At 44.4% G+C, this 14,056-nt stretch overlaps 1 protein-coding gene across 1 annotated transcript in view; it reads right to left on the minus strand.

Annotated features, from left to right (window-relative positions):
• Positions 1 to 320: 320 nt before the first annotated feature.
• FAM20C (FAM20C golgi associated secretory pathway kinase) overlaps positions 321 to 14,056 on the minus strand; it is a 56,500-nt gene continuing 42,764 nt past the window's right edge. Inside the window, exons 4-10 of the mRNA XM_084216294.1 lie at positions 13,067 to 13,159; positions 11,223 to 11,338; positions 4,441 to 4,621; positions 3,826 to 3,935; positions 2,315 to 2,396; positions 2,161 to 2,220; positions 321 to 1,425 (exon numbers count right to left, since the gene is read on the minus strand). Coding sequence (XP_084072420.1) covers positions 1,173 to 1,425; positions 2,161 to 2,220; positions 2,315 to 2,396; positions 3,826 to 3,935; positions 4,441 to 4,621; positions 11,223 to 11,338; positions 13,067 to 13,159 — 895 coding nt within the window. The 3' untranslated portion in view covers positions 321 to 1,172. The remainder of the gene's footprint in view (positions 1,426 to 2,160; positions 2,221 to 2,314; positions 2,397 to 3,825; positions 3,936 to 4,440; positions 4,622 to 11,222; positions 11,339 to 13,066; positions 13,160 to 14,056) is intronic.

The following is a 14,056-nucleotide window of genomic DNA, read 5'->3' on the forward strand; positions in this document are numbered from 1 at the left end:
ACTGCAAGGGGAAGGGATGCTGAAATGACAGTCAAAACAATGCTTTCATTGGAAAGATTAACCCCTCTCAACACCCCAGCCCTTGCTGGCATTGCAGTGGGCATTAATCACCAATTAATCCCCAATTCCCTGCTCCAGCTCCATTTGCTGTTCTGCAAAGGGGGATGACAATTTACACAACCACTTCTGGGACACTTGGCTGGTGCACAGAGCTTGGCTCTGAACAAGATGAATAAATCCATTTAGACAAGATGGCTACACATTTTGCATATCTTTATTGCACTTTTACCACGTTGCAAACAATTCCACAAAAATGCTGCAAAAGTAAGCCTAGAGCTGCTGAAAGCAGCTTTTTACCCATATATGTATATATTTACACAAAACTATCAAAAGCAAAATTGAAAAGTAGCAGCTCAGCTATGATAGTCTAGAAAGATAAGAGCTGCCACCTCCTTATGGACAAATAGTACAACTTGTCATTTTACTTCACTTTGTAAAACCAACATTCAAGTATTCCTGTCAAAGCACAATTAGTGAAATTCCCTTCTGGTAACCCCTGTATTTATTATCATTATTATCATTATCGTTATTATTTTTTGCCTTTAAAAGTTCATAATGCCTTAACCCTTTAAATGCTGAGTAGCTGGGGGGAAAATAAGCATTCAATTTAAATAAGATACAGTGGATTAGAGCACTTAAAGGGTTAACACAAAATACTAAGTGGACTGTCACCACAAATAAAGTGTGAGTCACAAAACTATGCTGTCCCTCGTAGTTAAATTTGGAAGGTAGGTCTGGGGTTTCATAGATATACCATATATAAATACAAAATATTAAGTAAAGGCCTCCTTTCTATACAAAAAGGACAGGAGGTGTTTTGCTATCAGACCGCTGTCTGTCCGTGATTGAGTATTTTCTGAATCTTTTCATAATCTCTCTTCAGGAACTAATGAAAAGCATCACATTAGACTTATTTTTCTTAATGAACTAATCCTTTGCAGAGTCTACACTTTACCTACTTTGGGAACAATTATACCTCATTTCTGAATTCACTGAATTCACAAAGTAGCATACACAGTCTTTTGCAAGACTTTATTTTTTTTTGTTGGTCTTTTGTTTCTTTTCCTTCTTTGAATCTTCTTGGCTGGTAAAAACGTAGTCTTGCCATTTCACTACCTCTCGGTTGTAACAGTGTTAACATCGGTGTTAAAGTCATTTTCAACCACGTTGTCGTAGCCATCCTTCTCTATGCAGTCACTGACAGCCTTGAGCACAATCCGCAGCCGCCTGTCCATGGCCTCCAAGTGAGGCTGGTAGAGGATTGGAGCTATTTTGTCTTTTAGCAAAGATTCTTTCATCAGGAGACTGAGTTTGTACTCCTCCTTGGCTAGCAGCTGTAATCGCAGATAGGTAGACTTCCTGATTCTAAGAAAAGGAGGAAAAATAATGCAAATCAGTTATTTCCACCGCTGTTGATCTTGACAGTGCTAAAAGGCTTAGGGCCAGAATTACAGCAGCAGTGTAAGAGCCTTATTCTGTGGTCTGACATGAGGAGAGCCAGGCACTGCCACCGTCCTAGCGAGCAGCTGGCACTGTCACCTGGCCACCGACCTTTCGGGGCCCTTCGAGGTGCAGAGGTTTTGGGGCACAGATCCGTGGGGCAGGGCAGGCAGCCCTCACAGCCCTCACCTGGAAAGGCACCAAGGGGAGCTGGTGCAGCATTCCCAGGGCCGTGTCCACCTTGGCAATGCCACCTGTGACACACTGAGCAGGGACACGTGTGACAGCAGCAGGGGCTGCCCAGAGCCCCCACAGACACAGAGCTCACCCTGCAAAGCTGAAACTCTGAATGCCACCCTCTGGAAACCCAGCCATGGGCAACAAGGAAAGCTGGTGAGAAGCACCTGAACAAGCTGGGATTTTTCCACTTGGGATCTGTGTTTTGTCTTAAAGCTTCTCTCCCAACATCTCACAGCCCTGATCCCACAGAGCATTTTATGTGGCAGTGCCGATGCTCAGGAAGGATCACAGCATCCTGGGCAGGATCACACCATCTCCTCCTCTCCACAGTGTGCAATGAAAGATTCACTTGAACATTTCCAGTCCTGTTAGTGGAAGCAATGGTACAAACCAGGAAACACCTCCAGAGGGAAAACATACCTGCAGCACTGGTTTAAAGGCACCAAAATGGAAAGTTCATCATGGGAATATTTTCCAAACCTATTTAAAGATAGGAGCAAGAATGTAACAAAGGCTGTTTTAAAGACTGACTTTTCTTTCCTTTAACCCCAGAAGGATTATTAAAGGTATTTACCCTCTTCCATTATCTAAGTGGATAATAAAAGTTTCGTTTCCAAACTTCTCAAAGGTCTCGTAGTGATGTCGATCCATGTTACCTATAGGGCCAAGAGAAGAAAAGAGACCATTCTCACTCTGGCTTGAGCCTGCAATGCAAAATCTCCCCAAAAGCAGAGCAGAGAAAGCAGCAAACCTGCAGAGCTCATTTGCTCCTACTGCAGACACCCCAAAGTGTGTGATGCTGGAAGGGCTGACAAACCTCTGGCAGCTTTTCAAGTTCTCTGTGGCTTTTACACTCAAGCTCCAAGGAGGCAAAGCCTACCTTCCCCCCTCCAGCAACCCTCCTGGGGTACACCAAGAACCCCTCTGCAGCACAAGAGCATCTCAGCTGCCTGGGGAGCCTGGTCACCTGTAGGGAGCTGTGCTGCCTGCAGGCAAGGAGCCCTGCAGCTGCAGCCTGGGCTCAGCAGGCTGTGTGCCGCAGACCTGGTACCTGTGACACGGGGGAGGCTTCGCTCAGGCAGGAGAAAACGCCTGCTTTGAGCAGGGGTGTTAATCCTGAGCACTTTGTTGCTGCATTCAGCTTCCTGAAGCCCAACCAAACACCCTGGCTTTCCTCTGGTAAGAGCTGTGCCCCAGTTGCTGGCTGCCTGGGAAGCCAGAACAGTGTTTGTAAAATATGGATCAGGATGGTGCTGATCTGCACAGCTGCACGGCTCTCCCGGTGTGAGCTGCTTTTTAAGGCCAGTGTGCAGAGAACTGCTGCCAAGCTATGAATTTTGTCTCCCAGGCAGGGGTCTTGAGCTACTTATAGATGCCACATATGGCTCCTGAGCTGTCACCTGGCCTCTCCTGCTGCAGCCTATTGCAGGAATCTCAGTGGGGGCAATGGCACAGGATGTGTCCATACTGGCATGTGCCCAAGGATCAAGGATGTAGGCTGGCAACTTAGAGGTGTATTTGCTGCAGCAGCAAAGGTTTCGTATGAGAATGAGAATTAGGCTTGGAATGGATCACTAGTACCTGGCTGTAAATAATTACTTTATTGAGATCAGGTTACATAAACAGAAAAATTCCTGATACAATCCACAGCTGCCTTTGTGACAAAGCAATGCCTCTTCCCCCCCAGCCCTGACATTTTATAGAGAAGCAGCAGAGAACGCTCCTGCAGGATGAAAACAAAGCACCAGTAATGAGCAGTCCCTGCATGTGCATCCAGGAGCCATATATTACAGGGGCAAAGCACCCACTAAAGCAAACCCTTCACTGCTGTGAAGGAGACTGGCCTGACCTGCATTCATCACCACTCTGCATTTCTGAACATCTCTGTTCCTTTAATCTGCACTGATGGGAATACATAACCATGTAAATCTGCATTTTCTCATAATCATCTAGGAAAGCACATAGAGTAAATGCAGCTTCAGACACGCTTTAGCAAACTGCTGAGCTATGCAGAGCAGTGCAGAAAGAAATGGTTCTTATTCTAATTAAATGTTGCATTTAATTTTTGAAAGAGATGAAACATACCCATTAGGAAATCAAAAACTGTCATATCCATTATATCCAGAATTCTGGTCCCACTGTCATATGGGGGTGTTTGTTTAACCTCTTCACAATAATCTGGATCAACTTCCCATCTGGAAAAGGCAATATTTTGATATTTTATGTAACATGCAAAGCTTACTGAAAATGACAAAAAAAAAAAAGTTACTTTGCAAAGATCTACTTGTATCGTGCTCAATTGAGGGCAGGGTCAGGTAGAGGCAGCAAATCCCAGCAATGCAGGCAAGCAAGAAAGATTGTGACTGATGAAAAAGGAAGAAAGTCACAGAACTGAAAACTATCTGCTTCAGGATTTAGGAGACTAGCTGCACCATCAGCCACACGGTGCAAACAGGTCAGGGCTGCTGAGAGCAGCGCATCTTCCTCCCTCTGACAGGGCTTGGACAGCTCCTGCTGCATCCTGCCCTTCCCACTGCAGGTGCTGTCCCATGAGGGAGCTGTGCCACTCAATTTGGGTCCAGCAACACAAACTGCAGCTCCTGGCACTGCCCTGTCCCTTCCCAGGGCTGGGGAAGCCCAGCTGCTCTCCAAGGCCAAGGGCTGGGGTATTTCCCTGTCACCCTGCTCACCACTACTCACTCTGCTTTCTTGCGCTTGTGGTAGGAACGCCTCCAGGGGTTTCTCCAGGTTTTCCTTTTTGCTAAGGACAAATCAGGCAGGAAAGCAGCCAGGGAGCCTTCGATCTGATCTGGTTTGCCACACAGGGCGTGCTCTGTGGAGCAGTAGTAGGAGCACTCCCCATAGAAGCAGATGTTGTTGGCTGGCAAAGGAAGGAAAAGAGCTTTAAAGGCTACCCTTAAATTAGTATTGAGGATTCATAAAAGCACGGGTGTATGTAGGAGCAGAAATAAATCCAAAGCCCTGTTACCACACATAGTTTTCCTCCACTGAAACCGCTAGAAAGACATTATTTCAGTGGCTGGGATCACGCCCTGTGCAAAGCTCTTTGTGACTATTTCCAGTCTATTTATATTTCCCAAACCTATTTTTTTTTTTTAATCCTGTCCTTTCTCCTTTTGTTTTCCCAGACTGACACATTCCTTGGGAGCTGTTTGCTACCCCAGGCTGGACCCCCAAATCCCACAGCTGAACAAGTGGCATGTGCCCAAAATTAAGTCACTTCTCAAAATCTTGGCTTGTTTCTTTCAGACCAGAGAACATTTCATTCATTTCCTTGCTGCTATGAGAAGAACTGGCAGTTTTTGCAAGGAGAATTATTTACCATCCCGAGTGCCGTGGGGGTGTGCACGGAAGGTGGAAATAGCACGGGCGTAACGCTGTCAGCACACATCTCAAACACTAATTCCTGCCTCCACACCTCACATTACTCCAACAACCACAGAAAAGGAATCTGCAGCAGGTTTTGGACCATGTGTTACCTTAAAACCTCCCCGAAACTGCCACCACATATTTCTGTACCAACAGGAACACCCACGTCTTTACAAGAACATCCTGCCCACAGGAATTCACTGAAGGTGAGAGAGAGCAGCTCATCCCCAAAGCCCACCAACACCAGACTGTGAACAGGAATAGGAGCACGCTGCTGCTCTTGCCAGTGTGCTACAACTCTTGTGACATTGCTTTATGCATATAAAATGTCATTAGAGGAAGACTGTGCCTTTTCCTCATGGTAATGCATGAAGCTGAGAAGTCACATTGCTTCCTAATTCCCCACAAGGCCTCTAAATTCAAATATTGTTCCTGAGCTGCTCTCCCTCTGGGCAGGCTCAGTGCAGATGAGGCAGGAAGGGCTGGGAGTAGCAGGAGGTGATTTTCTGCCTGCCACAGGAAGGTAAGTGTGGGTTTGCAGGGCAGTGATGCCCTGCAGCACACAGCTCTGCATGTCACTGTGACATCCCAGCCCAAACATCCCAGCAGAGTGCCCACTGGAGATGGGGCACTGCCAGTGGGAGATGGTGAGTCAGGAGGACAGGGACAACTCTGGGGGTGACAGGAGGGAGGGAGCAAGGAGCTGTGTTCGAGGAAGGAGAGGTAGGGAACAAGGAACAGCAAAAAGGTCTCGTGATGCTTTTGATTAATCAGCTGCATTATCTGTTAAACCATGGAATTATACTGAATAACCACACTACAAGGCTGATGTGTTGCTATTGAAAATCTGTCCCAGCTTCCCACTGATGTCCCAGCTTTCTCTGTTGATGGCCACCTGATTTGCCCATGAAGTAGTCATTACTTTACTCTAAGACAGCCTTTTTGCATCAGCCTGCTGTGGCTGACTCACTAGGGCCACCCATCCATCCATGCTCAGGAACAACTTATCCAAACTGTATATTTATATTTACAGGCCTGGATCATGGCAGTTAAATGTATCCTGGCTAAGTCCACAAATATTTACTCTGTGGCCAAAAAGCTTGTTGACAATTACTCAAGGAAAAGAAAACCACTTCAGGGAAGAGAAAAGGAAGAACAGAAATTAGAAAAGGAAGGAAGGGATCACTCAACATATCTGTACTTCTGAGTTTGCAATTTAAGTGTTTTACCAAGTGGAATATCCTCTCTTAAAAATTGTGTTCCTGCTGATTTGAAGCTGCAGTGGGGCTTCAATTCAGCTGTCTCAGCATCACCCCCTCATTTGTGGAGGGAGGGAACCATGCAGATTTATCTTGCCTGCCTGAGATAACTTATCTTCCAGGGTTTCTATGACCTGACTTCCACCTGGCAGCAGGAAGCCAGCGCTCATTTATCTCCTGCAGGATCGGTTTTGTAAAGAGCAAAAGTCCCAGCAAACACCCCCCACGCCATCACAGCCTCTGCTGCTCACTATGTAAATCTGACCTTTCAAGAAAAAGGAGTTGTATTAAACACAGCATTTTGCTCAGTGGGAAGATAAATACTCTGTTTAATAGTTTGCTTCTGTATTCAGCTTGGGGAACAATGAAACCTTGCTCTGTATTGTCAACGAAAGCAACCGGGGCTAATCAGTGATCACACTGGTATCCAGGTAAATCTTGAGGAGAGCTGGGGGCTCTGGCAGTGCTGCTGTTTGCTGCTGCAGGGCTGTGCAGCGAGCACATGTGCTGCCTGCCACTCATCCCACTCATCCCTGCCAGGATCTCCCAGCTATTGATCCTCCACAGTCGCTCATCGCCTGCTCCAGCATCCAGCACCCCAAGCAATGGCAAGGTGTGTCCTGCCATTAAGACAGTGAACTTGCAGTAAAACCTCAAGTGTATTTCTCACTGACAAGTTACATTCAATGGCAGATCTTTTCCTGCCAGCAGTTATTCCCCCCATGGGCTCAGACCTGTGGTACCTCCTCCCTGCAGCTCCTGTTCAGTTTCTGGGGATAGTGGAGGTGAAAGGATGCTGGCTCTCAAGCTACTGCTAAAGAAATTACCTGCCTTGATTGATACAGAGCAGACAGCTTATTATGTCTGGCCTAGTCCTTACATACCAGCAGTAAGATGAAGCAGCCTGAATTACCTGGGGAAACATTCATTTTTAAGGTTTCTTAAAAATGTAAGGAAAAAAAAAAGAGGCACCAAATATAGACAACCACAGATCTCATTTAAGACTTCAAGGTGCTGTAGCAAGGCTCTTTGAAACCTAAGTAGGTGACCCACATTCTGCACAGCAGGCTGAGGGTGAAATTCCAGCTAGAGACACAAGCCCAGCGCTTCATGGCAATCCCACGCTGAGAGCAGGGTTTGCCTTTCCAGCAAAAACCAGAGAGAAAGGGGAGATGAGCTCCTCAGTGGGGCACAGTCCTTCTCCTCTCACTAAAATTGCCCAAACCATATGTTCCTCTCACCAGATAAAGGTGTTTCTTGCACAAGTACACCTGCAAAAGGAGCAGCAGCCAGGAATTTGTGCTCCTGCAGGGTGGGCAGGAATGGCAACAACAGCAGTGCTGGCCAACCAGACAGGGAGGGATGTTTATACATGCTGGGATGTCCAAGGGCTGAGCATCTCCAACATGCAAAACACTTCACTACAAACCAAAACTGCTCCCCCAAAGCAGCAGAGAGACAAGAGAACCCCATGATGCAGCATCTGATTTTCATTATCTGAGGAGGAATGGTTGTGATTCGTAATGAAATGCAGGCAAAAATCATGGTCTGGTGATTGAAACTCCAACTAATTACAACAATTAAGAACCAGAGTGTCTGTGTACTCATCTGCAAATTCTCTGTGCATCCTCCTGATAGCTGAACAATAATTCTTCTCAGGAAGAAAAGGAACAAGGGGGGGATACCTTGAAGCAAATTGCTCGGCAGAGCAATTCTTTTATTCAGCTTTACATGACTGTTAATAGAGGACATTTAGCAAGCATGTGCAGTTGGAGTACTGGAAAGAATCCTGAATATTTACTACAGCAATGCATGAAAAGATCTTTCATTTACCTGCTCAAAATAATAGGTAATTCAGAACTGCTATTGTATGCTGAAAGGGGAAAAAAAATCCATAATCCCTTGGAATTGGTTAATATGAACAAAAACATAGTGCTTACTAGCTGTGTAACATTGATTTCTTTAAGCTGCTGCCTCAATTACTTCCAAAATGAAGGCTGACATCATTAATATGTCTCTTTTTTCCTAGCAAATTACCATTCATTTGTAAATGTAGCAGGGCTACTGCAGTCTGCCTCGCTGCAAAGGACGTAAAATTAATTTAAATAATTACTGACCTAATTCCATTTCTCATGTTTAAGTCCAAACTGCCTGAAAGTACACTTTTCTGCAATCTGCTTTCTCTCTGAGTGCAGCCTAATGCATCCCCTGACCTGCCTGCTCACAGCCATTGTCAGGGATGCTGCTGGGCACTGTGCTCTGAAGCTGCCTGCGGCTCCCTGGCCCTGATTTCCACCCCTGATGGGACAAGGGAGGTGGCCTAGGAGTGGGAATGCAGTGAGGTTTCTTCCAACACATCCCCACACAGGTCTGGGAGATAGCACAAAGCTCCTGGTGGGATCCTTGGGGTGCCCAGGAGCTGGATTCACTGAACCTCTTCTCTTCTCTTTTCTCTTCTCTTCTCTTCTCTTCTCTTCTCTTCTCTTCTCTTCTCTTCTCTTCTCTTCTCTTCTCTTCTCTTCTCTTCTCTTCTCTTCTCTTCTCTTCTCTTCTCTTCTCTTCTCTTCTCTTCTCTTCTCTTCTCTTCTCTTCTCTTCTCTTCTCTTCTCTTCTCTTCTCTTCTCTTCTCTTCTCTTCTCTTCTCTTCTCTTCTCTTCTCTTCTCTCTCTTCCTCCCCTGTCCTCACTCTGCTGCCTGAGCTGCCTGCTGGCCTTGTGGAAGCTGCTTCCAAAAGCTTAATTTAGGATCTTTGTTATTTTTTCATTAAGCATTAATTAATGCCTGTCTTTTAAGGTCAGTATGAAATACAAGACAGAGGTTGGGCATATGTTAATGAGAATCTGACTAATTAAGCTGGGGACTTGTAGGGAAGAACTCTGACAAGTAACCAACATGATTTAACCAAAGTATATTGATTCAGGAAATGTAAAATGGAAAGAAAAATTATTTGCTTGAGCATTTTATTCTCCAGAAAAGCCTGATTCATAGTTAATCAAATATTTTAATTGAATTTATCTGAGACCTCTAAATAAATTTGAATAAAGGATTATGTGTGGATGTCTGGAATTTCATAATGGCAAGATAAAGATCTTCATCCAAACTGGCAGCCTTAACTCTGTATTGCCCTGCTCTGGCTGACATAACCTGCTCAGTACTTGAGAACAGTTTTGTATTTCTCAGAAATAATTCAAGTTCATCCCTAGGTCTTGAAGTATAACCTGGGAACACTAAAAATCAAGCAAACCTATTAATCCACATTTTACTTGCCAAAATAGGAATAAAATGGCTTATGTTTAAAAGTGAGCTAAAGCACCTTGTGCACAGTCAAAAGATTCTTTTTTTTTTTGCCATTCTAATATGTATTTACCCACAAAAATCAAGCCAAAACCAAAAAAGAGCATAGAGAAACAAAAAAGGAGGGAAAGCAACTAAGGCAAATGCAGAAAGGTTGTGTCCACCAGGTTTGGTGACCATGTATTGTCACTGTAACTGCATGTAAAATTGGAGTGCTCATATTACTGGGTAGAATGAAACCTTCTGCAATTATGTAATGTAATTTACAAGTGAAGTTCCTGGAATAAATAACTGTCTGCTCAACTGTGTCCTGCAGAGCTGAACATAAATACAAAGCTAAAAATAACTGCTGTAATAATGACTTTATTGGGGATCAGAAAAGTGTGATAAACATTTTAAGAGCAAAAGCTCAGCAATGACAGGGCCCTGGTTTCTAGCTAACAGCAATAAATTACAGTTACATTGGGAGAAACTGTAATTAAGTCTTTGGATCTCTACTTTAGGGATCTGGGATAAACAGCTTCTGGCCAATCACACACAGAGCAAGGCAGAGATCTCCAGAGGTTTCTGCTCCAGATTGCCTCTTACACAAGTCACAGCCTCAGATCAGCAAAGCACACTTGCACACAGCTGAAACAATATGAATTGAACTACTGGAACACAACACTGTGCTTTAAATTGAACCTACAACCTCTAAATTCTGCATGCAAAAAAAAAAAAAATTTCTGTGCCATTACTCAGAGCCTTAATTTCTCCATCCCAGCATCCTAGATGTTAAACAAGAGATGCTGTCACTTTTTCCCACCTTTTGCCCATTTTTCCCTATTCCAGTTGTATATTCTGGTGAGCAGGATGGGGTTTTATCCTGTGCTTCTAAAATTCCCACCCTGTGGAGGTCCATCCTTGACTGGGTCCACAAAATGTAGTGAAAGGCTGAAGAGGGAGTGGTATCAGCTTCTGGGTCAGCCCTCGAAGCAAGAGTGAGGACTGGGAACAATTCAGGTCACTTCTAGCCCAACAGAGAGCTTGAGCTGGAAGCAGGATATATTACATCTCTATTTCCTGATTTTTTTTTTGTCCAAACTCCTGTTGTAATAAAACCTGAATGGCTCTGAGAAATAAGGTTTGGTACTCCAGTCAAACCCAGAAATAAATGCATCTGACCAACAGAAGTGACAGATCACCTTGCAGTGGGAAAAAAAAAAACAACTGAATAACTAATGGGCTGGGTAATAAGGGTTTGGGTAAACTGAGAGCACCAGAAAAAATTGCATTAGAAATTGTTCTACATAAACCATTTTTTGAATACACTGCTTTGGTGAACATAAAAACCTTTCTCTGCAGATAATTTGTCAAGGGGAAAAGGCACTCAAAACAATAAAGTCTTCTTTGTAAGCTGTGTCTCCACATTTATTTTTATTCAAAGCTCTAGAAGACAGTTTTATTAGAAATATCTGAGCAATTAAGCCATCTACACATCGTTTCCTTAAGTACGTGTTCAGCGGGATAGAGAGAAGAGAGAGTTATTTCCAGGACTACCTGGTGAGATGAAAAATGTTCTCCACAGCTTCTTGTCACGAGTAACATCTCGAATTTCCCTCGTCATGTTCACCAGCCTGCCTGCCACCGGGGGCACGCGCCGGAAATCCAGGATCCTGCGAGAGGCAGGGGAGACGAGGGTTATGGAAAGGATTAAAGAGTAATGAGAGTTACAGGTTTTAGGAAGCTTCATTACACTCTGAAGGCTCGTTTATCTGTGGGCTTTAAGGAGTATAAAGCCCATCAGTTTAAACTGGATAATTCCTCGTGTAATGTATTAGAAAATATGTCCTGAATATGAGGAGCTCTGCATTGCCTATGTAGTATGGAGTAAAACACAAGAAAAGTAGGGAGGGTGTTGTTCCATGACAAAAATGAAGATACATATGATTCCAAAAACCAGAGACAGCAAAAATTTATTTGTTCACTTTGTACTACTTCATGATTGTTATGACATGCATTTTGCTCACCAGCTTTTAAGTGACTTGGGGAATGGGATTTCAGCCTCTTTCCTCCATAAACACCATGTAATTCTTTTTCTGACAGCCTTAGTATGTGTTTGATTTATTTCCTCCTGCTCCTCTCTGTTTTAATACCCTTATACCAACCTAAACAACCTCCCTGAGACCAAAAATCTTCCCACGGGCAAAGGCTGGGAGAAGAGCCTCTCCCAACCCAACCTCCCCAGCCTTCATAGATCATAAAAACCTCCCTGTGAAGCACTGCTATTAGATACAGCAAAAGAGCAAAGACCCCATACAAAGCCTCCCCATAGGCAGGATTTTTATATCCACTGTCTGCTGTTCAGATTTCCTTCATTGGGTAGCAACTGCTTTTCCTGCTTAGTGTGTGGATATTTAACACACCCCCCGTAGGAACTCCACTGATGGTTTTTTTCTGCAGCACCATCTGCTTAAAACGGCAATATAAAATACACAGCAGAAGGGATCAGCACCAAGGTCAACAACAATGAAATAGAGAAGATCCTTGAAGGATCTGATCAGGTTTGGCTCTTACTGAAAAACCTACCCAGGGCCACCCACCGAAGTGTTCCCATTTTCCAGCCATCATTCCAGAAGGCAGCAAGGCGACACAAACCCCCCAAATAATTTGTTGTCCCAAAGCTTTGCGCTTTTGAAAGGATGTTTCTTGGCCTTTCACAGTGTGAAAGAGGCTTCAGTGAAATGCCATTGCTTCCAGACATACTGTTAATCACTAATTAGCAATTCCCACCCCTCGTCTGGGCAGGCAGGGAGGGCTGCAGTCTTGGGGTATCCACCATGCCCTGCACGAACTCTGGAGGGGGAACAGCAACAGGAGCATGAGGGCACCACCACTGCCCTCTCCTTCCCACTGACTTGTGCCATAAATCTGCTCCTGATGTGGGACAGGCCCAGCTTCTGGCTGTGAATCCAGAGCTCCCTTCCCTCTCAAGGACTCCCCTCTGAATGCACCATTCCCTGCGGCTCGTTTGGATCTCTGTGCCCTGGAGCTAATTGGGGTGAGCCAGGCTCCTGTCACACCAACGTGACACATTCCCTGGGAGATGGGTCCTCTCCCTGTGCGCTGCAAGATCACAGGGGAAATTAATTTCTCAGCTCCTCTTCAATATAACTTCTCTTTCTTTTTGAGAATTGCTTATTGCCAGGTTTCTCATTCCCAGAGTGAGTTGCATTTCCTAATTATTAACTTACCCTTTCATCATCTGCCATTTCATTTATTCATGGCATTTGCCCACCTTTGTTCCACTTTCCCCTTCTAAAAAGTAATTCAGTCGCAGGAATGGCCGAGTGCAGCAACTTATCACAGTATTTCCCCTTTTAATGTAAATCTGTTCCACTTGCCTGTCGAGATGAAATGCTGCTATTTCTGCATTATGTCTCTCATAGTCTGAGAAGTAAAAAAAGTCAGGCGGGGTTTCTTGCTCTCTGGTTTGCCTGCAAAGGAAAACAAGGGAAGTGTTTTAATGAAGGGGAGCAGTGCTCAGCCATCAACATGCTGTTCAGGAGTTCAGTATTGTTTGCTTAATGGAAGACCTTTAAATACCTCATTTGTGCATTATTTGCCATGCAGCCTTCATTTTATCTTCCTTTTTGAGCTACTCTAGCAAAAAATAGGAATTCAAGACTTGTGCAGGCAGTGTGCTGTCACAAAGCTGTTCCACTCAAAACTCTCGCTCTATTTAACAAGATCTGTTTTATCACTCTCAAACATTTCATTAGCAATAGCAGTGAAGACAATGTCATTTCATTAAATTATCATTAACTGTAATTATGAAATTTCCAAAAGTAATAACATTTTTCTTTCATCTTTGGCAGCCATGCAGCTCCCATCTAGCATATGCCTCTCCCTTTGTATTACTTAGAGCCAAAAGTGACATGTTTTTCTCATTTCAGAAGGAACAGGATCACTGCAGTTTGATGGCCACAACACTTGTCATGTTTCAAAGAACATTAACAAGACTGTGCTCGAGAGAAGATGCAGAATTTGTTGTTTCTTCAGTTTAAGAACCAATAAAAAATGTCATTCTGATAGGAAGGCTAGAAATAGGAAGGCTTCCACACCACAGTAGATGGAAAATACAAAGCTCTGTGTAAGAGAGGAGCAAAATCTCTGTCTCACTTTTGGATGGAGCACAGCTCAAGTATCTGACCAGTGCAACACCTGGTCCCACCTCGACCTGTTTTGAAGTCCTCAGAGGGAGATAAGCACGGCAAAGCTGCCTGCAGAGCATCTGCAAGGGAGGACAGCTCTCCAGAAGAGGAAAACAAAGCCCTTCCTCATTGCCTGCTGCCACAGGTGGCCCAGTTGACAGCTCATGAGTCCCTCGTGCT

This window comes from Fringilla coelebs (assembly GCF_963513975.1).
Source record: "Fringilla coelebs genome assembly, chromosome: 16".
Classification (NCBI taxonomy): Eukaryota; Metazoa; Chordata; class Aves; order Passeriformes; family Fringillidae; genus Fringilla; species Fringilla coelebs.